Below are 21,309 nucleotides of genomic sequence, written 5' to 3'. Positions count from 1 at the left end.
CATGTGCATTTAAAACCACAGTAGACCAGTCTACTTACATCCATTAAGAAAAAAATATGAAGAAGTCAGAAACAGAATTCCTATAGACCTCTATCATGAAATGGTAATATTTTTTCTTAAAACGCTATTCAAGTTGTTTACACATACAGAGGATTATCTAATCTAAAATGGCTAGAAGAGCCGGGGTCACTTTTGATAAAAATTCTTCTATACGATCTTTTGTGAACATATAAACGTAAAAACTATTAAGATTACAACTGGTACACAGATGTCATAAACGAATCATTTTGCAATAATATTCCACATGTTGAAGGTTATTGCTCCTTAAATAAGAATCATAGACAGCTAGAATTCTGTTAAGTTTAAAGTAGAATTTCGTAACCCAATCGTATGAATGGTTTGGGAGCATGTATGCAAACGTGTCTTGATCGTGAACATTAGACGATCAATAAATTGTGGTATCATATATACTTATATATGTAAAAATGTATGACAATATAAATTAATTATAATCATTTAAACTATTTAAGTGTAAAGTCGATGGCTGAAAACAAAAATAACAAATATTCTCAGTAACAGTCCTTACCATATTCGTTTCTACTTGTTTCAATTCTAAAAGTCCCGTATAAAACATCTACAAAGCACCAATTATTCTACTGCTAAAAGCAAAGACACACACAAGGCAACACTTATAACTTCACAATTAATTTGAGCTACCGAAATTTCAGTACATGCCGGAACAAAAATCGTCCTTCCGTTCTAGGATACACTTAATAACTAACACGAGCGAGTACCGAGTCGTTAACGCAGTTCACAGGATTCGTTTCGCGTCGAGTCTTTGTCAAGCGGTCCAGCTGTGAACGAACGATGCCACGATCGATTTCAAAACGGATTTACATTATCAGAAATCGGGAAAGTTTTTCACGTGTGTATTTAGCGGGCATAGCGCGCGCCCGCACGCCCGTAGAGCGCGGCGCCGAATGCCGCCCGCCCTACCCGTCCGCCAGCACCAGGCTCCAGAGTACAGTGTACACACTAGTAAGCCTTTAATACTATTTACATAATCACTTCAGTTATTACTACTGATTCGGAGAATATATAAAGGATGATGAAAACAAATATGTTTTTGTTGGAATATACGAGATTTATCAAGACTTTTAATTAAAACAAACAGGAAAGGAGCTATTTTTTTAATTAAGTGAATATCAAGAATCTAGTATATAGTACCACAATTATTAGAATTCTGCTATCAAGATACCTGAAGGTCGGTATTGCGGGTGGTTAGGGTTGAGGTGTGGTAAATAGTTACGCGCGGGGAAGGGACGTGAGACGTAGAAGTATCGATTTTGACCACCCCGCTCGCCCCTTGCGATGCGACAGTGTGAGTGCGCTATGTGAGTCTTCGTTGGGAGATGCCGGATCGCATGGGTGTTCAAATAAACGCTTTGTTTGTATTATTTATCTCATATAATTTCGTTATTTATTTTGTAAATTTTATTCTCATTACATTTTATCAAATAAAGCAATTAATATAGGGACCATATAAGTTGAAAAGAATCCTAACCTCATGTTTTGAACATGAGATAGAAAGGTATATATATATACTCGTTTACCCCTCTTTTAGCTTCAATGGAGCAAATAGATACGTGTTTTATAGCTTTGAGGCAAAACGTGGTGATACGATACGGCAACCACTTGTGGATTGTAGAGCATGCCCAACCTATTGTAAAATCCTATTAAAAAGCTTTGCTTAATACTTTAATCGAATGTAGGATATTAAAAACCTATAAGCTACATTATATAGTTGTTTAAGGAATAACACTACAAAGACTCTTGAAAATATCTTACCTTTCATCAATTTGTTGGAACTGTGATTGTTGCTGGTAGTTCATACGACGACCATAGAGTGATGCACCGCCCTCGGACATGTAACCATCCATAATGTCGTTGCTACGGCCATTGTCTACTTCGTTCATGTTAATTCTCCTCAAGCAATCTCCATCTGACATATAACCTGATGCAATTTCTAGATCACAGTAATCTGGATTCGAAAAACCTGCATTGAAATTTAACCGTTCACGAAAGCTATTATCTCGACCAAAATTGGGTTTGACAGTATTAGCGTGATGTGGATACGCAGTTAAATTCTTTTGGGCTAAGCTTGAAGTTCGGATTGGTAAAGTAAGATGACTGTTATAACCTCTTAGTAAGGGCCGCATTGGCAGAACATTCATTAAAGGGTTGTCATCTTCACCTAACGAATTATCTCTACAATGTGTCGGTGTACTAGAACGGCTGTCATGTCTCTCTTCAGTTAGGGTTCTGTTATGGTCAAATATTTGCTTGATTCCGGGGCTGTTTAAATTTCTCTTCTGAGCTGCTTCTTTCTCTGAATGTTCTGCTTCATTTATTACGTCATTAATATACGTAGCGTTCATATCTATTTTTCTATTCGAACTAACATTGCTTTTTGAAATTTCTGATCCCGATTCACTAGAAGGCCTGTATATAACACTACCATCACTAGAATTAGATTGCTGACCTGTAGTACTATGAGTAGAATTGGAATGTGAGCTTTCAGACATCTGTGATATCGGATTCTGATGAAGTTGAGTATTGTTTGCTACTGGCATTGGCGAAACAGCTAATGTTTGTTTTTGATTTGATTCTTTATTTACGTTTGATTGTTCTCTTGAGTATGGTGGAACACTTAGATTATTTGTGGAGTTTAAACTAGAATTACTTTGAATAGGGCTCAGTTGACTATTAGAACTTTTTTGTAAATGTCTTTCATCTCGTGATATCTTAGTTGTTCCTTTAACAGCAGCCGTTGGCTTTGGAATTCCAGTGTGATTCGGTAATGATATATTTTGTCCTCCTGTTGGTGATGGCGATTGAATTTGACTTTGATTTTTTGTATTATTTGAATTGCTTTCCGATATTTTGCTATCTGTGCTATTATCTCCTCTACTTTCACATAATTTTGCTTGACTACCGGATAATTTGACCATTTTTGATTCTAACTTGGACTTATTTCTAGAATTGTCATCTATTAAATTTAACTTTGTATTGCTAACAGATTTTGGCGTTGCTAATTTAGAATCTTTATCACGCGTTGATAATTTTGGACTATTTTTTGATCGTTCATTATTTGATTTAACGTTTAATTTATTTAAATTCATTGAAGTTTCTTTCGTAGCTTTCGATCCTAGTAATTTAGATTTTACATTTTTACCTGTTTTGTCTTTCATTAAGGTATCATTCTGAAGTCTAAGATTTTTCGGGCCAACTATATTAGATTTGATATGTGTATTTGGGATATTGGAAGACTCGTTCAAACTGAGACTAGAATCAGATCTTTCACTCTTCGCGGATGAAAAGCCACTTGAGGAACTGGTTCGTTTTGATACAGTAGTACTTTTACTTGTCGGCTTTTCGTTGCTGACTTTATCCTTATTGAATAGTTTTAATTTATCAAGCATGGATTGCTTCGTCGGAGTTCCATTGTGGCTGGATACATTTTGTGAATATTGCGGCGGTGTTGATAAGGTTGATGGAATCTTACTGCTAGGCGCTAGCAAAGACGAGTTTGGTCTTGACCTATGAAAACCAAAATGTTTTTAGTTGGTAACTATACAATTAAAGATAATAAATAAATGTTATATGATAATTTTATGCATTCCATTACAATTGTTTTTAGAAGTGTGAAAACATTTACAGTTAAAAACTAATATGTTATAAATCAACACTAATAGTAGATAGTAAATTTATTATCTTACCCTGATGATGAAGCCGGTGCCCGAGGTATGAAACTAGCAGCTCCTTGTCCCAACGGACTGGTTGAACGGCTCGAGCTTGCAGATAAACCACTTTTTCCACCTGTGAGCAAAAACTTTCTTAGGATCTTTGATTTAAAATTATTGTTTTTTAGAAACACCAGCAATTGTCGCGTTCACTGCTAGTACTGATTGAATGGGAAAGAATTACCGCATATTTGTATGTTATCTAACCCAGTTTTATTTTGATCTCCGAGACCCTCGCGACCCCTTAAAAACTATTTCATTTAGGGGACGCCAGCTGATCGTAATAAGCTCTATAAAATTGGTCCCCTATATTGATCGCGCTTTGTTTAACAAAATACAATTTGACGTCATGCCTCAGTACATTTCATTAGGTCAATATTGCGCCCGGTAGTCTTTGAAAAAATACAAACATTTAAAAAAATAATATACGTCTGAAATTTAATACGAATATTAAATAATTTATTAATGAAATGTAGTCTTCGATAAAATTGTATTGTATACCAATAAGCTATTGTTTACCAATTTTAGAACTATTTACGTAAAACAGACGTACCATGTTTGGTATCGAATTATTAAAGTAAAATGTTTGTTTGCGTTCATGTTTAATTCTTGTAGTATATAGTATTAAAAGTACAATGTTTAAATTTTATAATTGGTAAGCTAAATGTAACTTTTTTTCAACCTTGTCAGAGCAATTTGAAGTTGTTCGTTATAATGAATAATTATTATTTAGGTATCCAATACTGTTTTATGTTCGTACTAATCTTAATTTATATAAATTATGTGTCGCGTTGTTTATCCGCTATGGACTCCTAAACTACCGAACCGATATCAATCAAATTTGCACACCGTGTGCCGTTTGATCTAACTTAAAAGATAGGATAGCTTACATCTCAATTTATACCCGCAATATTATTTTATTGCAAAATATTTGTTTATTATTTAATAGTCACAATTCTAACAGATGGCGCTGTGTTGAAAGTACCAACGTTTCACATAAGCTACAATTTAATGGCATAACCAACCAAACCAATAAAGCATGGTGGTCCCCATGACTGGTGTTCTCCTACCGTTTCTCTTGAATAGTTTACTACTATGTAATATTATAAAAACCTTAGCTACAGCAACGCTTGGCCGGTCTGCTAGTTTATTATAATTTTTAGAACGAAGTATTCGTTTAAGAAGACAAAGCATGGCCAAACACTCCTAACACACTAATTCGGCAAATTAGTATTCCCTTCATTAGAAGCTATTGCATTCCCAAGTTATATAAACATACATTCCAATGAATTAGAACAGTAGCCATAAGAGGAAGTTGGATGCGTCATCCGAATCAACTCCAAATCAAGTGTTACTGGGCCATCCGTACATTTGCAATGATCCATCATTTTGTCTTACCACTTACCGTCCGCAAACTATGGTACCTACATTATTCTTATTTGTTGAAAATATATTTGCACTGATTTAAATATACAATAAGACGTAATTATTTACTACAACAATGGACGTGATAATATTTATAAAAAATAATCAGTTAATGTTTATATATACAATCCACGCTAAGAAATTTGGCTATTTGTTACCTGTAGTAACTACAATGTATCTTTCATATTATATGAGAGGTTTTTAAGATTATAGTTATATACAATGTTTCATATTTAATCCTACCGGTATCGTATATCAAAGTATACGTCAAATTAATGAAATATTATTTAACTGATATAGAGACACGGATTTTTTTTATTAACTAACATAACTAAAAGGCATTTTATTATTAAAGTTTGATAAACGTCAATTCTGGAGCACAGTGAGATATTGTTTACATAAGATATATCCCAGTCATGATAAGAAATGTCTCATATTTATCTATAAATAAACTCGCTCCGTATTGTGTATAAAAAGGGAAAAACAGCGGCACTTACTCTCTTACAATAATCACTAACACTTAATAACGTATATAATTAACTTCATTAACACTTCACTAACAAGTGTTCCCCTTGAAGAGTGCACATCAACTGCAGTGTGCAGACAAGACACTCGATAGCATTGGGCATTAATAAATCTCTAGATTATCGCTTCCCCTGCGCAAGAGTCGTAACCGGCAAGTGTTTTCATTATCACAATGTCTAGCGGATGTTATACTACAGTTAAACCGTCAATTAATAATAATGAATAGGTAAATGATTTTCGTATTATTTTAACTATTAATTGATTCAATTAACACATCATAAGAAATATTTGATATCAATATTTAAACACTCGTACAAAAGGAACGTTTTTTAAATGGAAAATAATAAGATTTTATTGTAGGTACCGCCGAATATGCGACTGGTCTGGGTCTGCACTGAATTGAAATAAACATTTTTTTGTATTTTCATTCACTATCCGTAGACATTTTAATGTAGATTAATAATGTTACATTGCTCATTTTATATTTCTTTATTTAAAAATGGAATACAGAATATGCAAGTTCAAAACCGCAGAATATCTCGCTATTACTGGTTCTAGCTAGCTCTATATAACAAAAATATTGTATTAAAATAAATATTTTACTATTGTTAAGCTCTAATAAATAATAAGACAGCCTTTACAATATAATTTAGTGTAGGATAATCACTTGATATTAACTATTCTTCTAACCCCACAAGGACAAGTATAGGACTTCTAGTACTAAGAACCAGACAAGTCATTTTGTCTGCGCAAAGTGAACTTGAGTGCCGCTAATAAATTATATTGAGAAAGAGCAAAAACCTTTCCGTCTAACTAGAGATGCCATTAACTAATTACTAAATTGAATTGTACGTATCCATTGTTGCCGGATGTCTAGCGAATCTACTTAGGCTACTAAGCTTAATTTTCTTTCACTTATACTGATTTATACTTGTAAAGTTGTTTGAATATTTTTTAAGTTTCAATATAGATAATTATTAGTAATTTAAACTTATATCATTTCTAGTGATTTGTAACTATATTTCATATAGTAAGGAATATGTATTTCTCATCACTAATCAAATTACTTTAAGAGCACTAACAGCGTGTTATGTAATGATAATATTTCATAAATATCCTTATCTATGACATCAGAATTCAGATAAAAGATTAAACGTAATTGGCTTTGGTTCTTCTTAAATAATTAATGAAACATTCATGATAACACTAATCATGCGTAAAAGCGATCATTTTTACATTTAACTATAAGGCTGTTTCGAAAATAGCATAGATATATTGTTACAATTTATGAATATATTCGAATGCTTTTTATATACCAAAGACCATGTCATTATCTATGGCGAAGCTATCAGCTGTCCAATCGCTCCCATGCAGATTTCATGTTAAGATAACATCAATTTCCCACATTAAAATTATCTGTATCACCTCATTTCGTATTTTCAGTTACTTTTTTGAACAAATTATTCATAAAATTGAATCTAAGGTTAGGTTAATCGTTTAGTTAAGCTACTGAAAATTACGTATAATCCATGTTGTATTTGCTATTAAAGTGTGTTTTAGGTAATAAGTTAGTTATGATATAAGTTACACCTATCAGTTGACCAATAAATAAATAATATTTAATAAAGTCTATATTACCATTTCTTCTTATTTATTCGTTTAAAAATACTGCCTTAAGCTTTAATCATAGCAATGTAATGCGCATAGAAGTGAATTTGCTAACTAACCGTGAACAGGCGTGGCGGGCAACGGTCTTTTGTCCGGCGGGGCACGTCGCACGGCCGCCGCAGACGCAGGTAGGGGGATGGATGTCTGCAGCACTGAGACTTGCCTGTAAATAACGATGATAAAATGTTATTAAAAACTATTCCAATGATCAATGTTATAACTTAATATAAACAGATAAAGATGAAAAATAGGTATATTAAGTAGGAAGTACCTACTGGAGTTACCACCAAGTAACCGTAAGACTATTCTTAAAATAACAAAAACATTTCAGCTAAATAAAATAACATTTCGTCTTCTATATGTTCAATATAATGAATATATAATTGACTATAACATGTCATAAAATAACCAAACACACTATAAACTTTGTTTCAATAATAATTCCTATATTAAACAAGTTACGAACAATAGATGTATTTGAATAATTTACTCCTTAGTATTGCAAAGTGATCAAGTGTTATGAACCTACCTTGAGAAACTACAACTTTCACTTTTGTACATATTCAAATAGATATAATTTACTTTATAAATTCTACTTCATATCTGTCGTAGGCTGTAAAACTGATTGAGACAAGAAAATATTGCCTACTAACTTCGTAATAAAATACTAATCTTCGGTAGCTATAAAGCGTAATATGAGTCTTTCTGATATGTCGTAAAATGATTTGCGATGTGGAACAATATCTGAGTCCGCAACAAAAGTGTAAACAAAAATGCGTTATGAAAAATGACACATTCCTTTTGACAAAAGCCGATTAACCTTGTCGTACTTTTTCATAAAACTTAATCAATCTTATTGCGAACTGTGTTTAGGCTCTGATAAAAAGATATGCATAAGGATAATTAGAATAGTATAATAATACTAATGCTTTTTTATTAAGGGATTAGTATAAAAGGTTTAAAGTTCTTCTAGGAAAATCTGATGTATTTATTGCAAATCCAATGCATCAATAACGAAGCTTTGTGAATCAAGTGAAAATAAAGCAAAAGGATCGTGTCAACACAAACCACAATGCTGGGCGCGTGGTCGCAATTAAAATAAAACCATTTTAACATAGGCTAGTAGGTGAGAGTAGTATTTATCGAGCTGGACGATTAAAGAGTTTTAGTTTATTATAAACCGCTGATTTTTAGTAGCATGATATAATAATAATTATCTAGCGAAAATTGACAGATATGGCTGTACATATACTTTATACATTGGAAAATTGCGATAAAGTTTCGGCAGTCAAATGATAAACTTAATACAGACGGTATCTCTAGATTGAATTAATAAATTCTCTACAGAAACCGCATTTGACAGGATACGATTGGTGTATTGGAAAGAATCCGGGCGTAAAACTGTGTGGTCCATCAAGTTTATGACCTCTAAAGAGTATGACCACCTACGTAAACAAACAAGTTTATAGTTTAATCTACTTTAGAACTTATCGCTTCTAAACGTTATAAAAAGATGAGTAAGTCCTTTGTATGATCAAAGCTTTGAAAATTATGATAATATGACTTGAACCAAACAATGAACATCTGGCTGCACTGCGCGATCAACGTTGCATACGCCATGCATTTAATCGTCAAACGGTTCCGATATCACTTATAATTCTAAAGCAAGTCGCGATAAAATCTCTCAAAGGAAAATTATGTTTAACAATTTCGTGAAGGTTATAAAAGTCTCATAAACAAATGTTATAAAAAATAAAGTTGCAATAATAAATCGATTGACACATAATAAGGCAAATACCATAATAAGAAATTGCAAACAGTTATAAAACAAAATACTTGGCAAGTTGGGTCACTTGAGTACTGACGGTATTCGATTAAACACATAGATTAACGCTAATGTATGGGTAACTACTGTGTTCGATTTTCTGAGAGATAATGATAAAAATCAAGTCCTTAAGCCCTTTGACCTAAATATCAAAGGTTGGTAACCTGCAGGTGAAATGAAGGCCGAAATTTTGCGGTTCAATGTTCCAAATTCAAAACCCGATGTGATTATATCGGTATCCATGATATACCTACCTAACTTGCTATAGTATTTTACCTTAAGCAAATTAGGTTGAACATTACGTTTTATCTGTATGTGGACAATAGTATAGCGCAAACCATGTTTATAGTTGTTGTGGAAACAATTATAACCATAAATAAAGCCTTGATAATATAAAATGATACAAAAAATGTTTTTTACTTTATTAGTATTTAGATACTAATTTTTTTTGTATTTAAGTTTAAAAAAATTTTAGAGAGATAGAGTTTATTGCCAGTTCTTCTCTTTCGTTCTACGCCCTTGATTTGAGAACTGGCAGTAAATGTACAATTAGAAGCATTTAATAAGTATGTATGTATTACTTTTTTTGATGTTCATAAGTGTACATGGTATAGTATATAGTATTACCTATATGAATAAAAGATTTTGATTTGATTTGACACATTACTATGATTAGGTGCGGAGTGAAATTAAGATATTTCAAAATGCAACATATAATTTAATACATAATAAATGTTAAGTATGTTACATATTTTTGTACAGTATTTATAACTCATAGTCTTAAAGGCATTGTTTACTAATGATCCGTGTAAGACGGTAAGATCAAAGTTCTCGCTTATATTGATGATATGCTAGCTGTAAAGATCGACGAACTGTGACTTGAATCAGGCTTGGTATATTTTTAGATCGCCACTACTAAGTAGATGCTCTTAATTTCACTTCGTTATTGAGTTTTAACACCACTTTCCTAACTACAGGATGTAAAATCTTTCAGACTTGTTAATGGAGAATCTTATCAGTGCAATCAATTAATTTTCATTGAAGCCCACACGTATTTCAACTTGAATTAAATTAATGCGCAGTTCTTAGAAATTTGTCACCAAAGTAAACATTTCTCACACTTAATCAAATGAGTCTTATGAATCATACCTTCTCACTTCTGGCGATGTCGGGAGACTCCTTGACTTTCTGTTTTTGCTGTTTTGTCGTTGTCCGTGTCCAGAGTTTGTGTTACCCATATTTACTTAAAATTACACTATCACAGCACTATTTATAAACCTATACGTCTTACCTGATCAATCAGAGAGTTTGAATTCAGTTCAACAATTTCATTTTAAAATAGCTAGTACGAGTTATACGAAATTCTCTTATCGTTTACGATCGTTTAGGCACTGTAGGAATTTCAAAGGTCGGGCCCGGTCGAAGCGTAATCATCATTCCATCAATGCTGTCAGAAATTCTAACGATACCTTTACGTTTAATACTAAAGCCATATTGAGGACCTCTCTAGGACCTTTTGGAATGGGCTACCTTTAAATAATAATTCCGTTTCGTTACCGTCACAAAGGACCTCGTACCATACCATTAATGTCGTTGATTAATATCTCATAGAGTTAAGAATAATCACACCTGCTGTATTGAGGATGTGCTATTAATATTTTTTATAATATTCAACTATCTCTGGCATTTTTATCGCACAACCCTATTGCTCCGACAACCGTACAACATAATGCTTTCCAATTGATTTTACGGCTTAAAAGAAAATTATTAAGCACTTAAATAAAATTCTGGGTTCAACTCCCGTTGAAAGTAAAAGGTAACATCTTGGCAGAAGGCACAGTTGGCTACTACCTACTCCTACATAAAAACGTCACCAGTAGTGTCTATTTCTACTTACAAAACGTAATCAGTGAGACAACACAGTAGTGTCTACTAACTTTAACATACATAAATATAATGTTACAACTGATGTTAATGTCACACGAGTTCATTTAACAAAATTGTTCATAATGTCCTATTGATTATAAAAGGGGGCTCTATTATGTTGTATTGTCTCCATTCAGACTGAGGACAAAAAGTAATTATGGGTGCCGTACGGCTTTCATTCACGGTACATCAACCTCGACAATGAAATAAAACATTTTAACCAAGAGACGGTTTAATTGCATCGTTACATATGGAATAAAAGTAATACATATGAGTATTGGTAGCTAGGTAGGTAGTCCTTATGCGTAGACATCGTAACGGAAATGTAGAGGAAATTCAAGCAAACGAATGTAAATGCTGTATTTTATATAAATGTTGTTTTTTTCTAAGCAAAGAAATCGACAGCTATACAAGGAAGTATAATTAATATTGTGAACACGTTATAATAACGTTCATCAACAAGTGTTAAATGTCAATTTTTTAAGAATGATAACCTTTTTTCTATGCTGATAAAGTCTACTAGTACTAAGCATTGTGTTGAAAAGACAAAGTCAAGTCAAAAATTCTAAAATAATGCTTACGTATGAAAGTAAACTATTAAATGAAAAGAAATTTGATCGGGTAAATTTTAAATGTAAGTTACCATGATTAATAAGCATCGTGTGTACGGTAACAATTATTAAAATAATTTCTCCTATACATATTAGGAACACTAAACGTGCAAACAAAACAGGTATGAGTTAACTATGTTATGTAATAATTGTCATAGTCGTGAGGTAGATGTCATAAGTAAATTATTGCTCTTCCGGCTATTGGATTAAAACCATTGTTTTTATAATACACAGTTAATATTCTGATACGCTACAAGACACGCGTGATTTTCTAGTGATCGTTTTAACAATCGTGACTGGCTAGTAGACTGTAGTTATATACATCCAAAAGTTTAACTTAATGACCGCATCGACGTACTTAAAAAGTTAAATGAAATCCGACTTAATTCGTTAATTTTCCTATCATATTATAATAACCTATTGTTGTAGAAACTTAAACAACAAGCGTTGCATATGCTATTGATATACTTACAGGTCAACTGTAGAATTCTATGTAGGTGCTTCTTATATTAATACCCTACATATTATGATTAAGTGGATATAATTAACTATCAGTTTTTTTAATTCACGAAAGACGAGACTAAAAGTGGGCTGAATAAATAATGACATATGACATGAACTTTTATGGTTAACATGAAGTCCCCTTCACCTGCCTTTGACTTTCCGAGGTCAACTTGAAAAACACTTTAAGAGCCGTGACCTGTGTAATACTTAGAAAGATATCCAGATTAGATTTTTAGAAAGTTTCAAAGCTCAAAATTATGATAAAAGGATCATTTTTTTAGAATGAACTATAGATACTTTATAAAATTAACATCGTTCAATTTTTATTTTAATATTGTAATTTTTTATCACTTTACATGATAAGTGTTTTATTTATAAACGAAAAGATTTAGGAACGAAAATATACTATTATAAATAAACCAGCGGATTCGGATCGAAGATAGCATAAATGTCATAACAAAGTTTTGAGTTTTTTTTAATAAGCAGACTTCATTATATGACCCATTTGAAAGTTCGTGAAACAGACGACGGTCGTGAGTGAAAATCTAGACTTGTATGATTCAATACCGTGCTGCCTAATTTAGAAATTTTAGACTCGTTCCCTTCACGAGATGAAATCATTCTTGCAACAAAGCCATTACGAGGAAATAAATGTTTTGGAAAATCACTGTTGTTAACAATGTTAATGTTATATTAACATACATTTTATGAAAATGCTCTGACTGGATTTCATGTTTCTTAGAAAATAGTTTTTTTCGTTCGTCACAGAAACTGAATTAGTTTTCGTGGAAGTCCAAACTTGTACTGGTGGTATTGCAAGCTTATTTATGCAAGCTGGGCTTAAATCCTATAGGATTTGCCCATGTACCTGCTCGTACTTTGTATCGGTCTTTGTAACCTTTAGTAGGTATTTCGTACTTACAGTACTTAATATTCCGGTTTCTATATCCAGAATAGCAGTTGTAGTTTCTACACATACAAATTTTTACACATATAATTTTTTTGTATATATATTAGATATTCATAAAATAAAAATCTAATCGAATATACGACATATTTAATAAATGTCTACTTTCAACTATTTTTTATATTATATGCATAAAGTCTGGGTGTTAATCAAATTTACTTAAATGGGATTAAAATGTCAATGCTATCTTATAGTAACTAAGACAAAGAACCTAATAAACTACTAGGAAAATGTCACGATATTTTAAAAATCCTTATAAGTGATGTAAAAGGATTCGAGAAAGTTTATTTCAATATTTCGTTGAATAATTATAATTCAATGCATCCATTACAACCAACGTTATGAAATGTTCAACGAACGAAAATCAATTATCCATTGGTTTTCCAAATCCGTTGCCAAATTAACCTATTTAACTCAAATTGATCTGCACTCATAGTTTGGGGATAATATTGAATTTTAAAAGTTATGGTTGCTAATGCGTGCTTGGCCACAGTTTCCTTGTGACAACCAGTTAATTAAGGGACATGGTAACTCCCTCTATATAGAGACTAAAGTTCTTTGTTCTATCAAGTGACTATAATAGAAGCAATATAAATTATGAACCATACCATGTATTGACTATTTTAAGTGAACAAAGATAGTCCATTTACAATAATTCAATCAATATGACAGCATAATATCTCAGTTTGACGTACAAAGTGGCTATTCAGGTTTATATAACAAGCTTTATTTATTACAAGATAATGTCAGTGATTCAATATTTTTAAATGGCATCTAGTTGTCTATTAAAATGCCTAGACTAATTTACAAGTTTTATATTTAATAACAATTTATAGTAATATATTCGGTACCTGTCACATTGGGGATGCGTGGCATACCTAACGCAATAGTCCTGGGTTTGATCCTAGCGGAAAACAATAACAAAAGTCTGTCCAAATAAAATCAACGACACAGAACGTGATGTATGTTAACACTATCAGAAAAAAATATTTTTCAGAATTCTGTATCGGTATCATATTTTATGGTTTATTTTTGTTATTATTTGATCCTACAACCTCAGGGTTGTGAGGCGCACACTAAAGCCACAAGTACAAAATGGCTCTTAATATATTTAAATTAAATTTATAAAAAAATGTCTACCATGTCCTAGACATGATTATAATAATTCAAAACCAAGCAGTCATTTCCCGTCTGTTATATTTTGCATTAAAATACCCTGTAATCGAGTTGTTACCTATTGTATGTAAATAATAAATTCAAACCTTACTAAATTGTTGATACGCCCTGATACATTCTATTTGGAAAATAGGAACCCGTTTATTTGCTTTAGGTACCGCCTTAATGACGTAGAAATACATTTTTGACTGTGGATTTGGTAAGGTGCGGTATTAGTCTAAATTATTTACTCATAAATATCGAAATCGTAAGACTTACAGCCTCGAGCAATCTAAAGTATAAATTCTATGTGACTAATTATTTTCTTTTTATTTGTAACACATAAAATGTAATTGGAAAGTCAAATACTATTAAAATACAGTTCTCACTACAGTGAGCTACTACATCTTTATGAAACTTGTATGTTGCCAATACACGTCCATTTCTGCTCCATTGTGGCAAGTAAATCTTCTTATAATTTTTTTTCTAATAATCATTAAGAAATACATTTGCTTCGAATGCACTCAAGTGAAAAATCTTAAGAATCTTATAGATATTATAGGTCAACGGTTTTTTGTCACACACAAAGTTATCGATATTACGTAACGTAGTTTATTAAAACCTAAACATAACAATCAAATATACAGTTTATAATAATACTTATACTATATTATTATTTATTTTAGGGGAAAAATCAAAACTTTCCATTACCCAATGAAGCGTTGTAAATTATATATGAAACGTCTCCTAGATTCAAATATTTCCAATAAACAAATGTTTGGACCATAAATTTTCCTAATGTTACCAATATATATTAATTTACCTAGAAGGGAGAAGATACGAAGTGCAAACTCATGACATTAAACCAGATTTATCACTGTGGTCACCCTCTCTCGTTCCTTTTTTAAAATGTCATTCAATACAACAAGTACCTACTCGAATAATACAATATATCTTTTAGTTATTACATTTAGCAATGATTCCCTATACATTGTTTAAGAAAGGAGATTTTTATAATAAACATACAATTATTGTAATAAATGTTATTGAGTAAATCCCATTTGGATACAATATAGTTCATATGATTTGCAGTGAAAAAAATAAATAAATCAGTGATGCTACAACTTCTTTAGGTCAGGGTCTCAGATGTCTGAATCTGTTTCATGATCATTTTTAAATCTATTAGACAAGTAGGTGTTCAGCCTCCAGTGCCTCACACACGCCGTCGACTTTTTGGGTCCAAGACATGTCGGTTTCCTCACGATGTTTTACTTCACCGTTCGAGAAAATGTTAAATGCGCATATAGAAAGAAAGTCCATTGATGCACAGCCGGGAATCGAACCTACGACCTCAGGGATGAGAGTCGCACGCTGAAGCCACTAGGCCAAGACTGCATATGATTTGCAATGACCAGAAATGAATCCGTCGAAGTGTTTCTAAAGGTACATATTACGAAATTTAAGACGGGAAAAATGCCGCCAAAGATAAAATGGAGAGTCCATTTTATCAAATAATTCCACGAACAATTAATCATCGTCCAACAATCATGATATTCAAGTTGTTTACTTTAAGCATAGCTTAAAGACGGCATGTCTTTTTACTCAACTAAATGCCAAATTAATTTAAAAGTTACAGTAGCTACGGCATAAACTAACTACAGATATCAAAATTGGTACGTGAACACTTTATAAATAAACGATCATTGTTTAAATAAATCGAGCATAACACATACGTAACAAAATATTATCGATTATTTCGTGTGAACTATTGTTCGATAGTGGGGGCGAATCTTAGGGTACAGCCCCAAATGTATTCACTCTCCAAACAATACCAGACACGCTAAATTATTTTTATGTCTCAAACAGACCGTAAATGATCTTTAGTACAATGACATTAAACTTGTGTTTTAAAAAACAAGAAAAAGACATAAACAACCGCAATAGCTTTAAAATTAAGTGGCTTCGCGTGACGATTGGAACTAACCATTGAAGTTTTACGATTTTGGGCTAAAGTTGTAAGCAATTAAACAGGGTACAAAATCTTGAATAACTTTACTTGCGTGGTAACTAGGTAACTTATTAAATAAATTAATACTTTTAGGCAAAACAAGAGATTTTAAGCTAAAGTTGAAAGCAATTAAACGAGATACAATAATTTAAAAACACTATTTGCTACATAACTAAGTAACTTGTTAATTAAATTAAAACTTGTAAAAAACCATCTAGATTTAATTTCTATTTCTGTATCTTTTTATACCGATTCAGGGAAAAGAAGAAAATAAGATACTCCATAATCTTAGCCAACATTGGCATCATTTAAAAACTTACGAGAAACCCGCTTTTCGATGAACGCTCAGAACATTTTTTCAGAATTAATAGTGCAAACACCAGTTAAGCACACCGCTTCGTGAAATAACGATAAAGTTTGCGAACAAACAAACCTAAACGAGTACGTATATTTATCTCCAAGATATTCAGAACTGCATTGCACCCACGTACCAAGAAACTGGTTCGAACGAACGAACTTCTTCAAGGCAAATATTTTTGATTAGACTATTTTTCCTATCAATGTATATTATAAAATTGCAATTAGCAGATGAAATATATTCAATAACGCATTGTTAGGTATTTGTGAAAAAATTGCCAAATTTGTTTATGTATTTTTTTGTATAGATTAATTTGAGTACTTTTCACATTTATACATTTGTAGATCTAACTAGGAACTTTCTACCTTCTACCTCCTCTTCTAACACGTCATCTACGTGATCCAATTAGATGTTTTCTTAAAAAATAAAATTTAGTTTGTATCTTAATTCAATTCATTAAATTTGTATGTTAATCTTAATTCGCTAGTTGTATCATAATTCATAATCAAAGAAGAAACACAAAGCATTTACTCTTGTGGAAATATAATTAGCCTGTAACCGTCAATTAGTGAGGAAAATAGAGATGGTATATAACTTCGCAATCCTGCGATTCTAGCCATATGTTTGAATGCAATTGATTACCTAGCATTAATTACTTTTAATTATCTTCTTTTCAATTTGAACTTGAGTTTAACACTTTAACGTTTAAATTGAATAGAATTATTGTTGTATTACTACTACTTAAACCTCCTGCCATTAAAATAGCCTTTATTGGTCGATTAATTAGTTTTTACATCGGTTTTTCGTATTTACCTAAAAGCGAAGACAACTATAAGGAACACGGTGCCACTAATTAAATTTAAAGTTTATAAAGCTGGAAAGTGAGAACTTGTGTTTATTTCAGAATTAAAATTCCTTTTATACCCATAATAGATAGATCGTAGAGCAAGTTTGTAGCCAGTGCCAATTTATGTAGGCGTAAGACAGGACCAGATAAGCGGGTCCATTCTCCAGCCTTCGCGAACCAATAAGTAAAGCGAAACTGTAGAACTACCATTCTATATCTATTACACAGTACACCTACGTTCGACACATTGTTGAATACTAAATAGCCTAGTGCTTCTACATTCTAACCCTTAAGTTCTAGAGAAAACAATCACTTTTTCTGCGTACGACGACCTAAAGCTATTTTACCTTTAGCCTTTTGATAGACTGCGATATTATACATCTTTACGCGATAAGATTTAGATTAGTTTTAGATAGTAAAATGAACTTAGATGACATTTCGATTATACAAAGTGAGTTTAATTCTTCTCTTCTTGTGTTTGTCAATCAAATAATTACATTGTACACCTACTTGCAGTAACTTTACCTAAGTTTTAAATTTAAAGTTTTTTTTAAGATTTCTCCAAAAATAGCTTTCTTCGCTTTACTATACTTTCCTATTCTAACCATTAATAAACTTAACAATATATTAACATTTCTATACTTATGAGGGTACTCATAACCAAAATGACAAAATAAAAATTGATGAACCAAATTTAAACTCAGATCTTGATAAACACTAATAAGACTTAATTTAACTCAAAGTTAACGTCAAGTACGAGTTATGTGAATCACACTAATATAAACAAAACAGCACGTGCATTAAAATAGCCGTCAAATACACATTTCGTATTCACATCACCACAAATAGTCACAAAATCTCACGAAACTCGCGTAGGACGCGCGTCGCGTGCGCGCGCGATCATTGCGTCCACACTACAGCCGAGATGCAAGCCGAAAGGGGCCTTCGCCCTAACACGATCGCGGGATGCAATGGGCACAGGGTGTGAAAACAAAAAACAAAACACGCTCGATTTAGATTGACTTGGTTTGTATCAGCTTAATCTTGAAGTTTACGGAGGTGATTAGTTCGCAACATCGACTACGCTGAAATAAGTCAAAAAAATTACTTATATCAGCGTAGTATACAATCATCTAATACCTCTCATATGACATGAATTAAAACAGATTTTTCTTTTAATATAAGATGTCATTTATACAAGTAATATATTAAACGTATAATTCAGGCGCGTCAATTTAAGCTGAGATATATGTACGTATACATAATAAATCATAATTTAATAATGAACAGAATCAAAAATTTACTTTCTGAGAGTTCTGTCTTGTAGAGAAATTTAACTACAGATAGAGGTATAAACAAAACAAACAAAAATGTGTTTATTCATTTGAAAACAATGCATTATAATGTGTAAGATTTGGGAACCCTTTTAAGTAAAGAATTATCTGTGACCTTGGTTCCAAGCTCTTCCATATAAAATAAACAATAGAACTAATAATAAAAATAATATTGCACTCGCATCTAATACTAAAAATATACCTTAAATTCAAAAATGTTACATATAAGTATTTTTAAAAATACTTAAAAATCATTATTATTTGCCAACGTAATAATAAACGGAATCAAATTTACTTTCTTAACTTAAAGTAGTGTCTGATTAAAGATATTAAACTAAGAATAGGTATCCTGTCAATAAAAATCCAATAAGAGTCGCACCTAATAATAGCAAAAACGTTTAAAAGATATCTAAAATTTAAAAATCGAATACAGTTTTAAAGATTAAAATATCCACATTTATGTATCGGTAATATATTTTCAATGAAATATTATCTGTCATTTGCAATGTAATTCACACCCTGTAGAAAAACGCGGGTGCCATCTGTGTCGAAGAGCCCTTGCATTAGCGGGATGACATTATGCACTACCTCTGGAAGGGTTCGCGGCTTATCTATTTAAATCAGTCCTCCCTACATCCTACGCTTGAATTTACAGGACGTAAACAAACTTCCGTAACTTACCTTTATAAAGGTAGCATTTATTTTGCATAGGTATATGTTTAGCGAGTAATGCGTATACCTAGTTATTTTTTTTTCATGAATTTATGACATGTAGATTTATATTTAAATCGCGGCTATTTTGGCTGCGTATTTAACTTATTTAGCTAGTTATTAAATTCAGTAAAAATATGGCTAAATAAGGCTATAATGGTATTTATGGAAATATTATGAATGGTTATGTATTGCATAACAATAAATTGTTTTGTGGAGCACGCGCTGCGCCCCATTTTGGGCAGCTATGGACTAGGAGCATGAATTCGTAGTTAACTGTTAATCGCAGCTATTATTATGATTAATTTTAATTATTTTTTGGATGTATGTAATTCCTAGAGCAATAATGGTAGATTTCGAGTTAAAAATGTATATTCGTCTGTGTGCTTTATTAAATTAGTATAAATCATGTATGATTATGATAACTTTGTTCGATAGTCAACGGAAAAATTCTATTGGTTTATGATTCGACGCCTATTACTTTGTATATATGTATATATGTATATATATATATATATGAATATATCAGTTACATTATATATTATTTCACCTAAAATATAACATAACTGATATACCCCGTAGTGAGCTGATCGATTTAAAACAAAACGTTGTTAAGCAGGTACTTATCCACATTAGGCGAATGAGTATTTTGAAATAGGTTTATAAAAAAATATTTGTAATAATTAGCTATATTCGATTATTAACAATAATATTATTTATGAAAAAATTAAGTAAAAACTAAAAATTGTAGTTACATAGAAATGTAACTACAATTATACAATATTATTTTATTATTAATTATACAATTCTCTATTTGGAAGTGCATTTTAATCATACTTAGTAAAAATTATATTCACCGTAATTATTACATTTTTAATATATATTTAGAATAGATATATGATGTGGTAATAAATAAATAACTGATGTTCACAATAATTATTACCTACTTTTGAAATAGATATGCCAGAATTTACTTTGAACTCCGAGTCTTTTACATTAATTGAAATTGAATATTAGTCGTATTAAAGTATACTTCAATAAGGTTTAATTAGATTCAAAAGGAGCGTAAAATTAAAAACACCAATTAAACATTTTACTATGCTGAAATATAAGTCGCCATCACAATATGTTAATGTGATATTATTATATAGACCTTTATTAACAAATTAATAATTAATCAGCTTCTAAGCTGACAAAGGGCATTCTAAATTATCTAAATAGATGCTAATTAAGTACTATATATATTGGTAAATTTCCCATATCATTGCGCTTAGACTGGACATGTTTACTAATTTTTTTTCTTAATAGGAATGGTGATTCCCAGATTTCTTCCGAAGTAATTACAATTATTTGCCTACTGTATATTCTTACTGTTTGTACACGGTTTTGTTATGAGATAATTTGCGTAGTTTGAATGTCACCGAATGACATACGTGGTCCCTTTAAAGTACCTCAAAATTTCTTAATCAATAAATTCGCATTAGGATGATCTAATTGTTTTAATTTTTATTGATTCAGTATCTGTTTCGTCTGTTAGGTATATATATAGGTAAGTAGGTGATCAGCCTTATGTGCCTGTCACAGAGGTCGATGTCGTTTCCTCAGTATAATTTCCTTAAAAGTACGTTAAATTTCCACTTTA

At 31.6% G+C, this 21,309-nt stretch overlaps 1 protein-coding gene across 9 annotated transcripts in view; it reads right to left on the bottom strand.

The window, feature by feature from the left end:
• The window catches only part of LOC125055878 (protein sickie), a 162,077-nt gene that overhangs the window by 52,729 nt on the left and 88,039 nt on the right, over nt 1-21,309 (bottom strand). For 7 of the 9 annotated variants that reach the window (XM_047658534.1, XM_047658535.1, XM_047658536.1 and 4 more), the window contains exons 4-6: nt 7,481-7,584; nt 3,780-3,879; nt 1,849-3,600 (exon numbers count right to left, since the gene is read on the bottom strand). In XM_047658534.1, the coding sequence (XP_047514490.1) occupies nt 1,849-3,600; nt 3,780-3,879; nt 7,481-7,584 (1,956 nt within the window). Of the gene's footprint in view, nt 1-1,848; nt 3,601-3,779; nt 3,880-6,117; nt 6,175-7,480; nt 7,585-10,395; nt 10,538-18,462; nt 18,523-21,309 lie in introns of those variants that run through there. The other 2 variants (XM_047658542.1, XM_047658543.1) reach the window with 2 other exon arrangements.

This window comes from Pieris napi, chromosome 14, assembly GCF_905475465.1.
Source record: "Pieris napi chromosome 14, ilPieNapi1.2, whole genome shotgun sequence".
NCBI classification, from domain to species: Eukaryota; Metazoa; Arthropoda; class Insecta; order Lepidoptera; family Pieridae; genus Pieris; species Pieris napi.
This window is presented reverse-complemented; position numbering and strand designations above follow the sequence as displayed.